Here is a 23,086-nt window from a genome sequence, read left to right as displayed (position 1 = left end):
TATATCCAACCACAACTGTCAGGTGTATCAAAGTAATACACACCAGCTTGTTTTAAATATGCACATTGTACTTTGCGACTCAGATTACGAAAAAGTACACTCGGTAATCTTCGTCTCTGCATATGAGACAACGTCCAGCAGATCAGGAAATGTTATCTTAATATATAATCATCATGATTTGTAACGTTATATCTAAACATAACCGTGTCAGCTGGACAGACAAATCATGGTGAGACTGAGGTCAATAGGATTTATGATTTATCAGGCCCAGGTATTGCATTGTATTGAGCCATGCGGGATTAATATGCGCCATTAGGGCCCCTGATGTTTGCTATGAGTCATTTGTTATTTCAATGCACGTATGACGCAATGGCGCGGTCCAAAATGATCCCTGGTGTCGTGCTATTTGTCTGAGCGTCTTCGATGTAGGTCTGATACTGGGCTTTAATGTAAATACAATGTTATTATCAGGTTATGAAGATCAGAAACATGATTTGGTTAATTTTGTAAAATATGATCTGGATAACCTGGGTTTCAGAAATATTCGGAAAACTGCAAACGGTTTCTCCACCCCCTCAACAAATACTATTGTTCATATCAGATTACAGGATCAAAATCTACAAGTCTGGAGCAATGAAGTATTGATATAAGCTTGTAAAATATGATATTTTATAATCATATCTTCAAATTTGGGATAATATATGTCGAATACCAGTAAACAAATTTTCGAACATCAAAGCGAAGATCTCCAATATTGAAAAAGGGAAATGAATAGATAATATCATCATATATGTAGTAGCGAGCAGACAAAATGCGACAAGCATATTTTTCCTCGGATTCTGTCTGTAGTTGATGGTAGGTAGGTAGTAGGTAGATAAGGTTTTAGGGCAACCCTGGGCCTTAAAAGGCCTATGTGCGCCCAACACTTAACAAACTGTTATATTTATGTTCAGTTAATTATGTCATACTTACCCGCTTTAACGAGGAAGTCTAATACAGCTCTTTTTATGCAACCATACATTAAATTATCGCCAAGTATTGCGTTCATTGAAAAAGTATTTTGGGCTGTGTTTAGCACAGTTTCTTTAAGAGTCTTACGTGGGTTTTCATGAGCTGGACAGTCAATGAAGTAGTGCTGAACTGTTTCTGGGCAGTGTAAGTTACAGCTTTCACACAGAGGAGATAGGTCTTTATCTAAAATACTTCTATATGCCTTTAATCCACAATGTCCCAGCCTGAGACGAGTTAAAACAACTTCATCTCTGCGACAACGCCGACGAATTTTAAAATATTTGTTTACTACAGGACAAGTATAGTACATGTGTCTACCTGTAGTTTCATTATCCCAATTATTTTGCCAAGATGTAGTTATTGAAGATGAAATGACAAACTAGTAATCTCTTGGAATGGGCTTAATTGAATGAATATCTGGTTGTGGTCTGTTGCAAGCTATCTTAGCAAGTGTGTCAACTACTTCGTTTCCAGCTACACCAGCACGTGCAGGAATCCAAACAATATCACAGCTGATGTACATGGAGTTTAAAACAGTATCAAGATACAAGATGTCGTATAGTATGTCACTGCGTGGACCTTGTACACCTGATTGAATTGCTTGTACAGCTGACAACGAATCAGTAAAAATTATTGCTTCGTGTTCATTATCTTTTACCCATTTTAAAGCTTGAAGTATGGCTGTCAGTTAAACTGTAATACGTGTTTTAACAGCTGTAGTTTATGCCGTTGTTACGGGATTATCTCCCTTGAGTTCACAGACGGCTTGGTCATGTGACCTCATTGCAAGCAGACGACACTGAAGCTTTAGTTAGCATGACGTTACAAAGCAACTAAAATCGACTCCTAGCGTTTATGAATCTGGTATAAAATCAGTAAAAGGACTTGTTAATTTCACAGGTTTACATCGGGCTTCAATCTACAGCAATTTGAAGAACTTTGAAGCTGGATTCGGGTCAGAGCGAAGGCTGGATTGGGACGACGTGCTTCTCAGGCGACGGATCGCGTGTCTTGCAGCGGTACACCCAAAATTTATGTTCCAAACAACTTGCCGTCAAGGTTTCACATCAAGGAACCCCTGTGGTATCAGAATGGGTCTTTGAAGTAATCTGGGTATGTCAAGCGAGCCCCAAATAAAATCCCATTAATAACAGCAGCGCATATGGAGAAAAGGCTCTAGTCGTGCACGGAAATGCAGGGTAAAGATTTTTCAAATATGATTTTTACGGACGAACCACAGTTCCAGCTTTATACGATCAAGAGGTGATCGTTGCTGTAAAATGGTTCGGAAGTGTCATGATTTAGGGTGGTATTGGTACACTCGGAGTAACGCCTCTTCTGCCTATTAAAACTGACCCAGCATCAAGATCATTTCTGATCTAAAAGGTAAAGAAAAGCCAGAATGACCTGTTGTATCGTACTTACCTGAATCTCGTTCACCCACTGTACTGGGAGATTGCTGGCTGTGTGCTCGTGTGATCATATGAACTGTGTAACTCGATGCTACTCAAACAGGCTATTGTTCACTTGAACATTCGTGGTGTCTCACGTGATCTGACGCTAATCCCTTCTGACCCTACGTGTATCATATGTACATATATGAGTGTGTGCGCATGTGCACATATGTATATCTGACACCTTTTTCATAATTTGTTTATTTTTTCCATTTTTACATTGGTACATGGACTCATGTTTAACCAGAATTTGAAAAAAGATCGATTCATGAACATTTTTTTTTATCACCTGTTGTAAAAACTGAAAGGTTGGCGTCTGCTTAGATATTTAGTTAAAGATGTAAGGATGAGAATCATGTCGATTGGATCATTATTTTTCTGGCCAAATCCGAGCAGGGCTCAGAGCTGGGGAACTTTAAATTTTCATCCAGAGTATTATTAAGCCAGTTTTCAAGGTTTTGCCATATAGAAGTAACCTTGCTCCAATCATAAAATAGGTGTGTTATAGTTTCTAAAGAACCAGAACAATAGCTGCACTAGTCATGATCAATGTATTGCATCTGTGACATATGTGCTTTTATGCTCGCTTTTTAGTGTCTAGATGTGCTCCTGTACTAGAGTGTGTTTGTGTTGGGTGTTGTTGTGGGGTTGGTTGCGTTGTACGGGTTGGGATGGAGGTGGGTTGGGGGTGTCTGGCTGGGTGTGCACTGGATCGTGGTTTGGAGACTGTTGGTACCCGTTGGCGGGCTGTGGTGTATGGTGTTCACTATGTGATAACTACAGACATTGTTCTGTGTTGGTGTATGCCCTTAATATCTGAGGTATGTTCATGTCTGAATATAACTGTGTGTGACAGAAGGTATATATGTTGGATAGTCCCTGTATGTATCTCTCTGTGTGTGCGTGCGTGCGTACGTGCGTGTGTGATTAAGGAGTGTGCTAGACGTACATGTGTAAAAAGCACTTGGTATAATTATATGGATGTCTGTTTAGACAGTAGTATCTAAATATAGTTAATCAGCTCGTAATTTTAACTTAAGAGTAGGGAAATCTATTGTCCAACCCATCACCTATACTTCCATGTGCTTTCATCCTCATCACACCTTACAAAGCCTATCCTTACCTCTCCTGTACTTCACAACCCACTCAGGGGCGGTGAGGTAGCCTAGTGGTTAAAGTGTTCGCTCGTCACGCCGAAGGCCCGGGTTCGATTCCCGGCATAATCACAGTGTTCCTCGAGAATTAGGGTCATATGCATGAACTATCCGTAAAAACTTATGTGTTAAAAAGAATTGTGCTCTTTTCGGAGGTTTTTGACAAGGTCAAAGCAAGTTCGTGTCTCTTAGGATAGGTGGGTAGCTTTGTGGTTAAGACTAAGGTTCGATTCCCCACATGAGTACAATGTGTGAAGACCATTTCTGGTGTCCCTCGCCGTGTAATTGCTGGAATATTGCTAAGAGCGGCGTAAAACCATGCTCACTCACTCACAACCATTACTAATCATGTGAATCTAAAGCCCATTGAATCCGTAGTCACCCCCACCCCTACCCCAATTTTACGCCCATCTCTACATTTTTACTTTTTCTGCGCCCACCTCACCAACGAACAAACGTCCCCATCTTAATATATAATAATATATTAATAATAATAATAATATATAAACATTTAATTTTCGTTACCACCTTCGCCGCTATATCCATTCCTCAACACCGCCACTAAACCACCTCAATACCACTCAAACCTTTCCTCTCATCATCTCATATATCACACCTAGCCTTCTTTATCATCGCCACTAAACCACCTCAGTACCACTCAAACCTTTCCTCTTATCATCTCATATATCACACCTAGCCTTCTTTATCACCGCCACTAAACCACCTCAATACCACTCAAACCTTTCCTCTCATTATCTCATATACCACACCTTGACTTCTTTAACACCGCCACTAAACCACTTCTGTACAACTAAAAACCTTTCCTCTCATTATCTCATATATCTCACCTAGCCTTCTTCATCACCACTCAAACCTTTCCTCTCATTATCTCATATATCAAACCTAGACTTCTTTATCACCGCCACTAAACCACCTCAGTACCACTAAAACCTTTCCTCTCATTATCTGATATATCACACTTTGACTTCTTTATCATCGCCACTAAACCACCTCAATAACACGCAAACCTTTCCTCTCATTATCTCATATATCACACCTAGCCTTCTTTATCACCGCCACTAAACCACCTCAATACCACTCAAACTTTCCTCTCATTATCTCATATATCACACCTTGACTTCTTTATTACCGCCACTAAACCACTTCTGTACAACTCAAACCTTTCCTCTCATTATCTCATATATCACACCTAGCCTTCTTTATCACCGCCACTAAACCACCTCAATACCACTCAAACCTTTCCTCTCATTATCTCATATATCACCCTAGCCTTCTTCATCACCACTCAAACCTTTCCTCTCATTATCTCATATATCACACCTAGCCTTCTTTATCACCGCCACTAAACCACCTCAATACCACTAAAACCTTTCCTCTCATTATCTCATATACCACACCTAGCCTTCTTTATCATCGCCACTAAACCACCTCAATACCATTCAAACCTTTCCTCTCATTATCTCATATATCACACCTTGCCTTCTTCATCACCACTCAAACCTTTCCTCTCATTATCTCATATATCAAACCTAGACTTCTTTATCACCGCCACTAAACCACCTCAATACCACTAAAACCTTTCCTCTCATTATCTCATATACCACACCTAGCCTTCTTTATCACCGCCACTAATCCACCTCAATACCACTCAAACCTTTCCTCTCTTCATCCCATATATCACACCTTGCCTTCTTCATCACAACTCAAACCATTCCTCTCATTATCTCATATATCAAACCTAGCCTTCTTTACCACCGCCACTAAACCACCTCAATACCACTCAAACCTTTCCTCTCTTTATCTCATATATCACACCTAGCCTTCTTTATCACCGCCACTAAACCACCTCAATACCACTCAAACCTTTCCTCTCATTATCTTTTACATCACACCTTCCCTTCTTGATCACCACTCAAACCTTTCCTCTCATTATCTCATATATCAAACCTAGACTTCTTTATCACCGCCCCTGAACCACCTCAATACCACTCAAACCTTTCCTCTCATCATCTCATATATCACACCTTGACTTCTTTATCACCGCCACTGAACCACCTCAATACCACTCAAACCTTTCCTCTCATCATCTCATATATCAAACCTAGCCTTCTTTATCATCGCCACTAAACCACCTCAATACCATTCAAACCTTTCCATCTCATCATCTCATATATCACACCTAGCCTTCTTCATTACCACTCAAACCTTTCCTCTCATCATCTCATATATCACAACTAGACTTCTTTATCACCGCCACTAACCTACCTCAATACCATTCAAACCTTTCCTCTCATCATCTCATATATCACACCTAGCCATCTTTATCATCGCCACTAAACCACTTCAATACCATTCAAACCTTTCCATCTCTATCATTCTCATATATCACACCTAGCCTTTTTATCACCGCCACTAAACCACCTTAATACCACTCAAACCTTTCCTCTCATTATCTCATATATATCACACCTAGCCTTTTTTATCACCGCCACTGAAACCACTCAATACCACTCTAAACCTTCTCCTCTCATTATCATATATCACACCTAGCCTTCTTTATCACCGCCACTGAAACCACCTTAATACTTTACTCTAAACCTTTTCTCTTCATCATTCTATATTACATTTTGACTTTTGATCACTGCTTACTCAAAACCACCTTTCTAATACCACTAAACTCTTTTCCTTCTAATTATCTTTCCCTTGAGACACCTAGCCTTCTATCACCACTCAAACCCTTTCCTTCTCATTATCACACTCTAGCCTTTATCACAAGCATTTAAACCACCTAATACCACTCAAACCTTTCTTCCTTATTATTCATATATCACACCTTCCTTCCTTATCACTCACTCAAACCTTTTTCTCTTCCTATCTCATATATCAAACCTGACTTTTTATCACTGCCACTAAACCACCTCAATACCACACTTAAACTCTTCTCCTTATTCATATATACCACACTCTATCTTTATCAAGCATTTTAAACCACCTCAATACCATATTCAAACTTTCCTTCATTATCTCTATATCACATTTTGTTGCCTTCTTATCACCACTCAAACCTTCCTCTCATTATCTCATGCATCAAACCTAGACTTTTGACACCGCCACTTAAACCACCTCTAATACTACTTAAAACCTCTTCATCTTTCCATATCACACCTTGCCTGTTTTTCATCACAACTCCAAACTATTCCTCCTCATTATCTCTATATATCAAACCTAGCTTTTTACACTCACCGCCATTTAAACCACTCTAATACCACTAAACTTTTTCTCTCATTATCTCATATATCACACTTTGACTTTTGAGCATGATAAGCCACTTTAAACCACTTCTGTACTAACCTAAACCTTTTCTTCCTATTATCTCTTATATCAATTCTAGCCTTCTTTATCACGCCAAGACTAAAACCACTCTAATATCTAATACCACTCCAAACTTTTCTCTTCATTATCTCTATATCACCCCTAGCCTTCTTCATCACCACTCAAACCTCTCATTATCTCTATATCACACCTACTTTCTTTTATCATCACTAAAACCACCTCTCTTTTACTTAAACTTTTTCTCTTATTATCTCATTATCACACCTTGCCTTCTTGTTTCATCACCTTACTCTCAACTCTTTTCTCTCATTATCTCTCATATATAAACCTAGACTTCTTTATCACCGCTACTAAAACCACCTCCTCAATACTACTTTAAATTTTTCTTCTCTATTATCTCATATACCACATTTTAGCCTTTTTATCACCGCCACTAATCCACCTCACTACTAATTTCTTTTTTTTCTTCATCATCTCATATATCACATTTTGATCTTTTTATCACCGCCACTAACCTACCTCAATACCATTCAAACCTTTCCATCTCATCATCTCTATATATCACATTTTGACTTTTTATCACCGCCACTTAAACCACCTCAATACTACCCAAACCTTTCTCTCTTATCTCATATATCAAACCTAGTTTTATCACCGCCACTGAACCACCTTTAATACCACTCTAAACCTTTTCTTCTCATCATTCATATATCACACCTAGTTTTGATCACTCTGCACTGCATTGAACCACCTTTAATACTATTCAAACTCTTTTTCCATCTTTATTATCTCATATATCACCCTTTAGCCTTTTTATCACTGCAACTAAACTTACTTCTCATATCACTTCAAAACTTTTCTCTCTTATTATCTCATATATCACACCTAGCCTTTTTATCACTCACACTGAACCACCTTCAATACCACTTAAACTTTAAACTCCTCTCATTATCTCTATATCACACTCTAGTTTTTTATCACTGCCACTGAACTCCACTCTCTAATACTACTCTAAACTCTTTTCCCATCTCTTCATATATCACACTTTTAGCTTTTTGACACTGCCACTGAACCACCTTTAATAATTATCTCAAACTCTTCTTTATTATCTCTATATATCACACTCTAGTTTTTATCACTGCACTTAAAACCACACTTAATAATTTATCTAAACTTCTGATCATCTCATCATCTCTATTATAATTCTAGCCTTTTATCACAAGCTATTTAAACCACTTTAATACTTTACTCTTAAACTTTATCTTAATCAACCTTTATACCACAATTTGATTTTGACACTGCCATTTAAACCACTCTAATACTGTTTAAACTCTTTTTCTGCCTATTATTCTTATCACACTTAGTTTTTGACATCAAGCACTTTAAACCACCTTTCTATACTACTTTAAACTTCTTTCTTCATCATCTCTATATCACACTCTAGCTTTGACACTCAAGCCATTGAACCACCTTTAATACTAACTTTAAACTTTTTCTCTCATCATATCTTATATCACACCTTGACTTTTGACACTGCCACTTTAAACCACCTTTAATATTTTACTTCAAACTCTTTTTCTCGACGATCTTATCACCCTTTAGTTTTTATCACTCACTTCAACTCTCTTCTTATCACACCTATTCTTTTATCATCGCATTTAAACCACCTCAATACCACTCAAACCTTTTCTCTCATTTCTCTCATATCACACACTTTGCCTTCTTTCATCACCACTCAAACCTTGCCTTCATTATCTCATATATCAAACCTGACTTCTTTATCACCGCCACTAAACCACCTCTAATACCACTAAAACCTTTCTCTCTCTATTATCTCATATACCACACCTAGCCTTCTTTTTATCATCGCCACTTAAACCACCTCTAATACCATCTCAAACCTTCCTCTCATTATCTCATATATCACACCTTTGCCTTTCTATCACCACTTTCAAACTCTTTCTTCTCATTATCTCATATATCAAACCTAGACTTCTTTATCACTGCCACTAAACCACACTCCTAATACCACTTAAAACCTTCTTCTCTCATCATCCTATATATCACACCTTGTCTCTTTTCATCACAACTCAAACCATTCCTCCTATTATCCTCATATATCAAACCTAGCTCTTTTATCACCGCACTTTAAAACCACCTCTTAATACCACCTTCAAACTTTCCTCTCATTATCTCTATATCACACCTTGACTCTTTGATTACTGCCACTAAACCACTTCTGTACAACCTAAACCTTTTCCTCTCATTATCTCATATATCACACCTAGCCTTTTTATCACTGCCACTAAACCACCTCAATACCACCTAAACCTTTCCTCTCATTATTCATATATCACCCCCTAGCCTTCTTTCATGTGTTCCACTCAAACTCTTTTCCTCTTCATTATCTCTATATATCACACCTAGCCTCCTTTTATCATCGCCACTTTAAACCACTCTCTAATACCTCACTTTAAACTTTTCTCTTCTTATCTTCATATATCACACCTTGCCTTCTTTCTATCACCACTCAAACCTTTCCTCTCATTATTCCTATATCAAACTAGACTTTTATCACTGCCTACTAAACCACCTCAATACCACTAAACCTTTTCTCTCATTATCTCATATACCACACCTAGTTCTTTATCACCCACTTAATCCACCTTAATACCACTCAAACCTTTTCCTCTCATCATCTCATATATCACACCTTTGACTTCTTTATCACCGCTACTAACCTACCTCAATACCATTCAAACCTTTCCATCTCATCATCTCATATATCACACCTTGACTTCTTTATCACCGCCACTAAACCACCTCAATACCACTCAAACCTTTCCTCTCATTATCTCATATATCAAACCTAGCCTTGTTTATCACCGCCACTGAACCACCTCAATACCACTCAAACCTTTCCTCTCATCATCTCATATATCACACCTAGCCTTCTTTATCACCGCCACTGAACCACCTCAATACCATTCAAACCTTTCCATCTCATTATCTCATATATCACCCCTAGCCTTCTTTATCACCGCAACTAAACCACCTCAATATCACTCAAACCTTTCCTCTCATTATCTCATATATCACACCTAGCCTTCTTTATCACCGCCACTGAACCATCTCAATACCACTCAAACCTTTCCTCTCATCATCTCATATATCACACCTAGCCTTTATCACTGCCACTGAACCACCTCAATACCACTCAAACCTTTTTCTCTCATCATCTCATATATCACACCTAGCCTTTTTATCACCGCCACTGAACCACCTCAATACCACTCTAAACCTTTTTCTCTCATTATCTCATATATCACACCTAGCCTTTTTATCACTGCCACTTAAACCACCTCAATACCATTCAAACCTTTTCCATCTCATCTCATATATTACACCTAGCCTTCTTTATCACCGCCACTTAAACCACCTCAATACCACTCCAAACCTTCTATCTCATCAACTCATATACCACACCTAGACTTCTTTTATCACCGCTACTAAACCACCTCAATACCGTTCAAACCTTTTCCGCTCATTATCTCATATATCACACCTAGCCTTCTTTATCATCGCCACTAAACCACCTCTATACCACTCAAACTTTTCCATCTCATCATCTCATATATCACACCTAGCCTTCTTTATCACCGCCACTGAACCACCTCTAATACCACTCAAACCTTTCTCTCATCATCTCATATATCACACTTTTGACTTCTTTATCACCGCCACTAAACCACCTCAATACCATTCAAACCTTTTCCTTCTCATCATCTCATATATCACCCTAGCCTTCTTTATCATCGCCACTAAACCACCTCAATACCATTCAAACCTTTCCATCTCATCATCTCATATATCACACCTAGCCTTCTTTATCACCCCCACTAAACCACCTCAATACCACTCAAACCTATCCTCTCATCATCTCATATATCACACCTAGCCTTCTTTATCATCGCCACTAAACCACCTCAATACCATTCAAACCTTTCCTCTCATCATCTCATATATCACACCTAGCCTTCTTTATCATCGCCACTAAACCACCTCAATACCATTCAAACCTTTCCATCTCATCATCTTATATATTACACCTAGCCTTCTTTATCATCGCCACTCAACCCCCTCAATACCATTCAAGCCTTTCCATCTCATCATGTCATATATCACACCTAGCCTTCTTTATCATCGCCACTAAACCACCTCAATACCATTCAAACCTTTCCATCTCATCATCTCATATATTACACCTAGCCTTCTTTATCACCGCCACTAAACCACCTCAATACCACTCAAACCTTTCCATCTCATCATCTCATATACCTCACCTAGACTTCTTTATCACCGCCACTAAACCACCTCAATACCGTTCAAACCTTTCCGCTCATTATCTCATATATCACACCTAGCCTTCTTTATCATCGCCACTAAACCACCTCAATACCACTCAAACCTTTCCATCTCATCATCTCATATATCACACCTAGCCTTGTTTATCACCGCCACTGAACCACCTCAATACCACTCAAACCTTTCCTCTCATCATCTCATATATCACACCTAGCCTTCCTTATCATCGCCACTAAACCACCTCAATACCATTCAAACCTTTCCATCTCATCATCTCATATATTACACCTAGCCTTCTTTATCACCGCCACTAAACCACCTCAATACCACTCAAACCTTTCCATCTCATCATCTGATATATCACACCTAGCCTTCTTTATCACCGCCACTAAACCACCTCAAACCTTTCCTCTCATCATCTCATATATCACACCTAGCCTTCTTTATCACCGCCACTAAACCACTTCTATACAACTCAAACCTTTCCTCTCATCATCTCATACACCACACCTGACCTTCTCTATCAGCACCACTAAACCACCACATACCACTCAAACCTTTCCTCTCATTATCTCATCTACCACACCTAGACTTCTTTATCAGCACCACTAAACCACCTCAATACCACTCAAACCTTTCCTCTCATTATCTCATATATCACAACTAGACTTCTTTATCAGCACCACTAAACCACCTCAATACCACTTAAAAGTTTCCTCTCACTCATCATCTCATATACCACACCTAGACTTCTTCATCAGCACCACTAAACCACCTCAATACCACTCAGACCTTTCCTCTCATTATCTCATATACCACACCTAGCCTTCTTTATCAGCACCACTAAACCACTTCTATACAACTCAAGCCTTTCCTCTCATCATCGCATATATCACAGCTAGACTTCTTTATCAGCACCACTAAACCACTTCTATACAACTCAAACCTTCCATCTCATCATCGCATATACCACAATGGACCACCACTGTATTATTAATTCATCGTTATGGATATGAGTGGTGAGGAAATATTCCTGCGATAACGAGACCTGGTGATGAGAAGTGTCTCCTATCATTACACGCATATGCATTGTTCCTATTGAAATACACTTGATGGGGCAGATGGAACAACATACACCAGTTGTACGATAGCTATTGTATTCCATTATCGTTTGGGAGTGCCATTATGTAATTAAACCGCGATTTTATGACTAATTCAGTAGGTATTGTAACAGAACTCGTGTCAAAAGTCCATTATGCCCGACACTTCTATACCGTAAGTAACATGACTTACGGTTCAATACAGAGGAGGGGGTGAAAAAAGGCCCAATGGGTTTTTATTTTCTGATAATCAATAGTACGCTAAATATCATACATGTTTAAACTTCAGGGAGGGCGGTGGGGTAGCCTAGTGGTTAAAGCGTTGGCTCGTCACGCCGAAGACCCGGGTTCGAATCCCCGCATGGGTACAATTTGTGAAGCCCATTTCTGGAGTTCCCCGCCGTGATGTTGCTGGAATATTGCTAAAATCGGCGTAAAACCATACTCAGTCAGTCAGTCAGTCAGTTTGTTTAAACTTCAGACACCCTGCCATGCATATTTCTCTTTGGGCTTCTGATATGAGCCAATAGACAAATGTGTCAAAATCAGATTTAAAACGACACTTTTTGCACTTTCCCAGGAACACGTATGAGTTGTTAACGCGGCATAATTTTCTGAAACTGTTTGTACTGGTTGTATCGATGTGTCCAAAGAAAATCAGCTTAGTTGGAAGACTAAATTTTGGAAACGTTTCTGATAATCTCTAAAATCAGCCTTCTTAACACAAAAATGCACGCACGCACGCACGCACACACGCACACACACACACACACATATGTATATAATGATAATTATATTTATATATATATATATAATTATATATTTCGCCAAAAGGACCCTTTCAATAGCCTGTGCTAAATGATATTACTGGATGGGAATATCTGAAATGTCTGAAGATTGGTACATAAGCCACCCAACATCACAGTTATTACAGTTCTACATCCAGGTGTCCGGGTGAAGACGCAACATCACCAAGGGGGATGTCTTCCACGTTATTATGTGTTGACACATCTTAGTTTGGTCCCTGGTGACCAACAGCGGTATCGTGCTGAACACCGTCATCATCAGTGATGGCTTCAACATCGCGGCTGTCGCTGGGAGAGAATGTTTGCAATCCAATACCGCCCATGCATTCATCTGTCACAGGGGGAATGCTGAAAAAAGTAATGTCGGCAAACGTTTTGAAGGTGAATTAAACCTATGAACATTTGACAATTTGACGTTACCAACAGAGGAGTAGAAAATTATATTAATTAATACTAAATAGAATCTGTTAGGTTTAAGTACTTATAATAGCGAGTGAGTGTAATGCTTTACATCGTTCTACACTATTCCAGCAACATCATACCAGGGAGACCAGGGCCCCGTCCGACAGTCGTAAGTCTATGTTAATGTATGGGAGTTACGATCATCTTTGCGATACGATCGTTGTGAGGAACAGGGCCCAGGGCTTCTCATACTGTACCCATGTCGGTATTCGAACCCTGAATTTTCTTGTGACGACCTAACGCTTTTACGACTAAGCTACGCCATCGACCCTTAAGTTTCTATTAAACACCGCCCTAAATGGTCACAGGCCAAAAAAGATTATTACTCTATTAAAAGCGGCTTTGTTTTCTTTCACAACCTCTTGTATATATATGTTGTAAGGTTAACTCCTTACCTTGATACTCTCGGTTCTGAAAATGTAACAGAATTACGTGACAAGACGAAATGTGAACTATACGTCATGCATACACATCTTATAGTGGTGTCCTATATTTTATGATGAATACTTTCACCGATATTATTAGCTAACATTATATTTCTATTCATGCATATTATTCCAGGTATTGGTATCTTTCATGCGAAATAAAGGTAGCTTTGCTGTATGGTCATGACATAAACATGAACATTCAATTTGGGTTAAATACTGCTATAGGTTGTACAAAATCCGGAAGGGTTTAGAAATTCTTTTCGGGGAAGCCCGGTTTCCACATTTATGGCATTAAAGCATGAAACGTACGTCATATAAGAATCGCAAACAGTGTATTTAGACTATACCATGGTCCTAGGGTATATTCTAAAAGAACTGCTGTCAAGTTTATTTCAAAATACAAAATATGGACTTCAGGTTGTTACGAAATTAGGCCAAAAGTATTCTCCTTAGGCTACATTTTGTGAAATTGCATTTCCCAACCTTAAAATACACAAACAGAATACGTCCGAATATTAGTTTATTGATATACACCCACAGTGTGGTTTACATGTACAATAGGATAGAGATCCTTAAAAACAGGTGAGAATATCTTCTGTAACAAACAATTTATATTGAAATGAATAGTTCTGGTTGAAACGTCTATGTCACAGGTTAAACGTCATTTTCATCGTCTTCCGATAAATCAGCCAACTTGGCATTTCTGCGCATGGTGGTGCAATGCAGACCCTACTTCCTGCACATAGATCCCATTCTTGCAACTGCAGCTAATCACATCCAGTAGTTCTGGTAGTGCTGCTGGCTGATCGGTTTGTATTGACATACACCTTCCATCCATGCCAACCCCAGTTCTCCAGGTCCAGGCTGAGATGTTTTCCCTTCTATGCCATCACCTGATAGTACACACGGTGACTGTGGTAACCCGCAGCTGCTGGTGTCGGCGATAGAGTTTGTGGTTCCACAGGAGAAGCACGCTTGGATACTTTGTCACCGAAACGAATGTATCTTAGAGAATCAAGCGTTTCCTCCTTGACACCGACATACAACGATGCTATAGCTTTCTCTCCTGCTGGAATTATATCGTCTCTGGCCACGTGTTTTTCTTGATTGAAGAACTTGGCTTGATCAGTGAAAATGACATGTGTCACCTTCCTTAATGCTAGACCTTTTTCAAGCCAATACAGACGAGATGTAGTCACACCCCCCAAAATGGCGTGACCCCGAAGTCATACACGCCATTTATCGGTAAAACGAAGTTCATACCAGAGCAATCTATCTAATACCATTAAACGTTATTTCCGGGTTTACTATACTAGTATATATGCTAGTAGGTTATGCTACTTACTCTTTTGTCGTCTCCGAGGCAACAAGAAGACTGAAAGCAGCACTATCGCGGCAAGTACGATCAACAGAGGGCTCATGATGACGTACAGATTCCTCTTTGTCGCTCCCGTGTCTTTCAAAGAAAAACAGGAATCTTGGAACATTTGCAGTAGTAATGAATCTGACATGATGAAATACATAATGATGGTTTAATGGCAGAAACTGATGGTATATGGCTCATGGAAAATAATGAATAAGTTCACACAAGTAAACTTGCATCTGACCTTGGAAAACCTCTCTACCTGGCTATGTTTCAGTCTACCAATATTAGTGGCGTGTGTGAAACTGAGATATTGCCTATTTGCAGGTGGAATAACGTTCATGTTCGCAGACGTCTCGTTATCAAAGAAACTGAGATATTGCCTATTTGCAGGTGGAATAACGTTCACGTTCGCAGACGTCTCGTTATCAAAGAAACTGAGATATTGCCTATGTGCAGGAGGAATAACGTTCATGTTCGCAGACGTCTCGTTATCAAAGAAACTGAGATATTGCCTATTTGCAGGTGGAATAACGTTCATGATCGCAGACGTCTCGTTATCAAAGAAACTGAGATATTGCCTATGTGCAGGTGGAATAACGTTCATGATCGCAGACGTCTCGTTATCAAATGTACAGTTATTATTATTTACACTGAACAAGATACAGAAGTATCCAGAATCACTACCAGGGTCACTTACCTCCATCCAGCAGCCGGATGAAGACATCAACTGACCCCATCTCGTTGCCAATGGAAACTTTGTATGTTCCCAGTTCAGCCTTCAGCACTCTGGTGATTGTGAACGTGAACCTGAACAAGTTGTCTTTAACAGGGACCACGGAGAGTTTAGGTCTTTGTCGATTTGAAATGTCCACAATCGTGTTTTCATTCCTTGAGAAGTACATCTTGTCAAACTTTGGTTCTGGGTAAGCCCGGATGACAAACGTCCCAGTCATGTCGTGTTTGTTGTAACGCACTGTTAGGGAATCTGTGTCGGAGTCCATTCTTACTGGACTCGCTGAAATATTGACGTATGAAGTACAGACTCTGTCTATAAACTGATAGACATCACGTACAGGCCAATTATATATTGGAGTTTTTGTTCAAAATAGTGCCAAGTCCAATTCACTCACTCTACACGGTACACTTTAAGTCTATTTATCAAACATGAATATATCAAACACACAGGAGATATTCCGTGAATGTAGTGCTACAATGAAATTCATCAAAATGCTTTGCATTCCATTGTGTCGCCATCGGTTACCTTCAGCAACCCATGTTAGCATCCAATTTGCGTTGATCGATGATCTTGCTGTTGATCACTGGATTGTCTGATCCCGACACAATTATTACAAGCCGCCGCCATATAGCTGGAATACTGCTGAGTGTGGCGTTAAATAACAAACACGACACGTCAGTGTATAATGACATCACTAATCTTGGCTCCTGAATCTCTTTAGCGATATTAATTATATCATACAAAAATGTTTAGAGAAATGAATCTCACTCTCGCACCTGTGATATCAAATATATTAAGCCAGCCACCCTCGGAATTTCTAAATCTAATTCATTGCAGGAATCCTTACATTTGACTTTAACAAATACAGGATGGTCATCTCCATGGGTGACTCCCATCATGTTGGATGCTGCACACGTGTATTGTCCATGATAGGAGGAGTTGATGCTGCTGATGGTGACGTCGTGACGCCAATCAGACAGAGCATGTGTTTCTCCATTGTCGTGGTTCACGATGTAGGAGACTGTAGCTCGGGGGTAGCCTGTGACCCTGCACGTGAATCTGAGCGTCCCGTTGTCGTCCATCACCACAGTTTCCTGGTCATTCACGGTCAGGTCAGTGATGAAGAGTTCATCTAAAAGGATAATGGTCACCGGATTGTTTGCATTGCATACACAAAGATACTTTGATATACGTGTTATAGGAAGGCGTTTCCTATTCTAGCGGTACTTACGGATATCTGCTGAAAAAATAACACGAACAATTCTTATCGTATGACTGCTTGTTGTTTTTAAATGAAGGGCCTTCTTCTCTTACATCTACATCTATCAGCTGCTGGATCCATCAGGTGAATTACCACTCGTTAGCCCGGTGATAAACAATACGATCCGCGAGAACAGGAAACCCGCGAGAATAGGAGACGGACCTGTACGTGTGTACTGTAACCATTAGGCTATATCGAACCAATTACTAACCGCTAACTGTAGTTCGCATTAGGTTAGCCTTGTGATCAGAGTGGTCACTCATCATGCGGAAGACACGGGTTCCTGGGTATACTGTGTTAAGCAAAATTCCTGGTCTCCCCAAAAGCGGCATAAAACATATTCACTCACCCTTTATAACCGTATCTGTTATACGCAATTCTACTTAAATGCCTTATTAAACTTTGTACATGTACAATGCGCGCCCTTACTAAGTGTTTATACATTGTACATTTGCGCGATGTGTACATATGCATCTGTATGCGTCATGCATATACACATGGATACTAAGTATATAATATAACACTGTTTTTATCGTACACGTATACACCGTAACCTGATCATGATTACCTACACACTGTTTGTGGAAGCAATATACCTATATACACATACACTGATTGAGTGAGTGAGTTAAGCTTTACACGACTTTTAGAAATATTCTAATATCACCGCGGGGGACACCAGACATGGGCTTCACACATTGTACCCATGTGGGGAATCGATTGTACGCATTCGGGTCTTTGGCGTGACGAGCGAACGCTTTAACCACTAGGCTACCCCACTGCCCCTACACATACACTGACCGAGCGATAGAATTACATACAGACATACTGATGTCAAAGATTGTCGTTTCCCTTCTAAAAACGCCTGGGTGTGAAAGTGATGTGATATTACTATTACCAACACGTGTCAGTTAGAATTGGCCGACCAATGGTGATGACCTAAGGCCAGATTATGAAAGACTACGTTTCCTGATGGTAATGTACAGATAAATTAGGTAATGTACTGACAAATTAGTCATTTTCAGAAATGATCACAGATTTACTTCATCACCTGCTCCTTGATATTTCACAAACATGACGAGAAAGTGTGTGCGGAGGATCACAATCGGTGCGAGAAGTGAGCAGTAGTCAGACTGCAGATTAAAGTGACCGTTCTGTCTTAATGTGCCATTGCAGTCAGGTCAACAGACGACTTATATGCCCTTTCGGTTCGAAAATGGTGTGCGATTGACGTGGTGATTTTAAGGTGTGAGAATCCGATTACTACACTTGTGTCTGTAAAACACCATTTAGTCACAACTCCTTGTTTCAAACGTACCTTACTCCTTTTCGCTGATAAGAAACATTTTTAAACAAACTCTAGAGGTTAATTATAGTATCTGACAATCACAAGACCAGCAATATCTATTGCATCTATGAGCTTATGCACAATAGTTCATTAATTAATACATAATTTTGCCTGTAATGATAAAGTTTTTATTGTTAACGCCCCTCGCATCAATAGCCAAGCTATATAAATAATCGTGATTGGACGAGACAGTCCAGTGATCAACGGTATGAGCATCGACCTACGCAACTGGGATACGATAACATTTGTCAACCAAGTCAGCGAGCCTGACCACCCGATCCCGTTAGTCTCCTCCTACGATAGGCATGTGTTGCTAAAGACCAATTCTAACCAGGATATTTACAAGTCCAATCGTAAAGAAGATAAGTACATACACAGAGGTCGGTCAGAGGTCCAGGTCGTTACCGCACCATCTTCGTCAGTTTGACACAAGTGTGTGGTGCCAGTATCCTCCTTACTGATTAGTAAAGAAGGCCCTTCCTTCACCTGGCCCTCACGACCAGGACCTTCTGTACGCCATCTGTAGGACAGTCTCGTAGGATAATCTTCAGGAAGTGTCCGTGATCTCGACAAGCATGTCAGGAGCGTCATCTGTTGAAACTCGGAGTAAGCCATTATAGGAGTCGTTGGTGTTCCTGTGAAAATGATCAGCAATAACCAGTGGTGTGAATATACACTAGATTTTTGGACTAATTCTATAACACATTATGTAATAGAAATGAAGAGGAAGGTTTCTGAATGCCGGATGCAGATACCGTAATATGTAAACAAGTGGATGAAGGGTATTGGCACCACAAGAAGAATGCCTTTCCTCCAGTTCTTGGCCGGTTCCCGTTATATAGACGACTATTCAAACAGTCATTGCCTCGGAGTTCCCAAGTCTTTGTCCGAATATTTCATACAACCGTTCCTCAAAGTTCTCAACGTATTGTATGGGAGGATGAGGACTATTTTTATGGATATACAACTTCTTTTTTCTGTATAGGCGACGTTTCGACATAGATTCTAATGTCAAGCAAGTGATTAACAACGACATTAGAATCTATGTCGAAACGTCGCCTATACAGAATAAAGAAGTTGTATATCCATAAAAATAGTCCTCATCCTTTATCTACCCAACTTCTAGAATGCCAATCAAAGAAGTTGTATTGTATGGGAGCCCTATATTTTCACATTCCTCTCCAAACTTATGACCAATGCAACATTTCTTGTGTGATAATAAGCTAATGTGTTTGAAACGTCTTGAATGATTACCTTATAGGACACATAAACAGGTACTTCCGGTGACGAACAACGTTTCATACCTTCTCAAATGGTCTCATGGTTGTCAGTTGACAGTAAGGAACCGATAATCCAAAATCCTATTTAAGCATCCTCAAATAAGTCAACTATGACGACTGTCAACAGTTATAACAGCAATGGTTGTACACTTGGTCCGGTCTAGTAAATTCATATTTGGCGGTCGCGCAATTTGGAACCAGAACTGGTTCTTGAATATACGCTTGTCACGGGACAGCTGAATCCGGAAGTAGCGCCTCGCGAGACTTACCTGCCCATTGTTGCATTAACATGCTGTATGCAATATGTAATGAATGATTACTTGATAAACTATGCCAATCTGATGTACGCAATATATAACGACAGATTACACTTCGTACGGTACGTACTTGACACAAACAGGGTGTGTTTCCACCGCGGAGTTCTAGTTTGTTCACAGACGTATACGCCAGCATCAGCGACAGTAACGTTGTTGAGTTTCAACCTCACAACGACAGCAGCAGGCAAGGTGACGACACCCAGAATCTTCAACCGTGGATAGTACGTCTTTGTTACAAAGATATTAGTCAGCTCCATAGAAAACAAGTTTATATAATCCGGGCTCTTAACAGAAACACTGCGCCCGAACAGAGGCATGTACCACGAGAGCGTGACGTTGTTCCCTTCACGTGCTACTGTGTACTTTGTGTCACTGTCCGGCCACACTGAAACATGAATACATTATCTGACCAGAGCATAATCACACGTCTATGTTTGAGTATCGTATTGTGTAAACAATATTTGATTTGGATGAACTGAAAATTATCAATCCGTATACGCATTTTGTCGTATTTTTCCACATAACATTCATCGGTAGTCATTCGTCACCCCTCGTCCCATACCGTAACCCCAAAGAATGTGTCCCCTACCATTACATAGCTGTAATGTGTGTATTTACTGGTGTCCCCTACCGTTACACAGCTGTAATGTGTGTATTTACTGGTGTCCCGTACCGTTACATAGCTGTAATGTGTGTATTTCCTGGTATCCCCTACACTTACACAGCTGCAATGTGTGTATTTACTGGTGTTCTCTACCGTTGCATAGCTGTAATGTGTGTGTTTCCTGACCCCACGCAGACACTAGTGTCTGTTCCACCACACCATGACTCACCTGACACCACTCCTCTCAGACACGTGTGTGTGTTCCACCACACCGTGACTCACCTGACACCACTCCACCTAGACACTAGGGTTTGTTCCACCACACCGAGACTCACCTGCCTCCACGACATACTCCTCACTCTACCTAGACACTAGTGTGTGTTCCACTACACCGAGACTCACCTGACACCACTCCACCCAGACACTAGTGTGTGTTCCACCACACCGAGACTCACCTTACACCACTCGACCTAGACACTAGTGTGTTCCACCACACCGAGACTCACCTGACACCACTCCACCTAGACACTAGTGTGTGTTCCACCACACCGAGACTCACCTGACACCACTCCACCCAGACGCTAGTGTGTGTTCCACCACACCGAGACTCACCTGACACCACTCCACCCAGACACTAGTGTGTTCCACCACACCGAGACTCACCTGACACCACTCCACCTAGACACTAGTGTGTGTTCAACCACATCGAGATTCACCTGACACCACTCCACCCAGACACTAGTGTGTGTTCCACCACACCGAGACTCACCTGACACCACTCCACCTAGACACTAGTGTGTGTTCCACAACACCGAGACTCACCTGACACAACTCCGCCTAGACACTAATGTGTTCCACCACACCGAGACTCACCTGACACCACTCCCCGCAGACACTAGTGTGTGTTCCACCACACCGTGACGCACCTGACACCACTCCCCCCAGACACTAGTGTGTGTTCCACCACACCGAGACTCACCTGACACCCCTCCACCTAGACACTAGTGTGTGTTCCACCACACCGAGACTCACCTGACACCACTCCACCTAGACACTAATGTGTTCCACCACACCGAGACTCACCTGACACCACTCCCCGCAGACACTAGTGTGTGTTCCACCACACCGAGACTCACCTGACACCACTCCACCTAGACACTAGTGTGTGTTCCACCACACCGAGACTCACCTGACACCATTCCACCTAGACACTAATGTGTTCCACCACACCTAGACTCACCTGACACCACTCTACCCTGACACTAGTGTGTGTTTCACTACACCGATACTCACCCTACCCCACGACATACTCCTCACTCCACCCTGACACTAGTGTGTGTTCCACCACACCGAGACTCACCTGACACCACTCCACCAAGACACTGGTGTGTGTTTCACCACACCGAGACTCACCTGACTCCACGACATACTCCTCACTCCACCCTGAGACTAGTGTGTGTTCCACCACACCGTGACACTCGTATCTCTCCCCTGGCTTCCACTGTCTCACATACAGCGTGCTGTAGTAGCTGCAGATATTATTCTCCCACCCCCAGGTTTCCACAGCCTTATGATATCCCTCAGCCAGCACCACCCCATTCTTCCTCCAGGTCACCGACACTTCCGGGGGACATTCCTGGTTGTCTTCTTGGCAGATCACGTGACAGGACAAGCTGATGCTTCCCGGCCGACGTCCGTACGAGGCCACAATATACGGGATTTGAGTTTCTGGTAACAATGGATTGAATGTGTAAAATGAAAGTATGGCAACATATACATTTCTATCGAAAACTATTCAAATATATCGCAGAACACAGTAGACCACACACAGAAGCAAATACGACTCTTATTTGATAACGTGTGTCAATGTAAATACAAGCGGTAATATCCTTCCTTTGGAAATCTCAGCGACAAATGTGGCCGTATTCTGCCCGTTCATTACAGCCACATAAACACATGCAAGGGCAAGTCAAGTGTCCACCGGAACAAACACGGGAACAGTTGGTCGAAATATGTAATTGAATTAGACATTCACACACA

At 40.8% G+C, this 23,086-nt stretch overlaps 1 protein-coding gene across 1 annotated transcript in view; it reads right to left on the bottom strand.

The window, feature by feature from the left end:
• Nucleotides 1-13,267: 13,267 nt before the first annotated feature.
• LOC124286934 overlaps nucleotides 13,268-23,086 on the bottom strand; it is a 39,291-nt gene continuing 29,472 nt past the window's right edge. Inside the window, exons 17-24 of the mRNA XM_046723389.1 lie at nucleotides 22,460-22,774; nucleotides 20,513-20,827; nucleotides 19,220-19,480; nucleotides 17,084-17,368; nucleotides 16,198-16,515; nucleotides 15,480-15,590; nucleotides 14,102-14,117; nucleotides 13,268-13,592 (exon numbers count right to left, since the gene is read on the bottom strand). Coding sequence (XP_046579345.1) covers nucleotides 13,451-13,592; nucleotides 14,102-14,117; nucleotides 15,480-15,590; nucleotides 16,198-16,515; nucleotides 17,084-17,368; nucleotides 19,220-19,480; nucleotides 20,513-20,827; nucleotides 22,460-22,774 — 1,763 coding nt within the window. The 3' untranslated portion in view covers nucleotides 13,268-13,450. The remainder of the gene's footprint in view (nucleotides 13,593-14,101; nucleotides 14,118-15,479; nucleotides 15,591-16,197; nucleotides 16,516-17,083; nucleotides 17,369-19,219; nucleotides 19,481-20,512; nucleotides 20,828-22,459; nucleotides 22,775-23,086) is intronic.

Source organism: Haliotis rubra, unplaced genomic scaffold, assembly GCF_003918875.1.
Source record: "Haliotis rubra isolate DU_JTF1 unplaced genomic scaffold, ASM391887v1 Scf396, whole genome shotgun sequence".
Taxonomy (NCBI): Eukaryota; Metazoa; Mollusca; class Gastropoda; order Lepetellida; family Haliotidae; genus Haliotis; species Haliotis rubra.
Note: the sequence above shows the minus strand (reverse complement) of the source record. Positions and strands in the feature narration are given on the sequence as shown.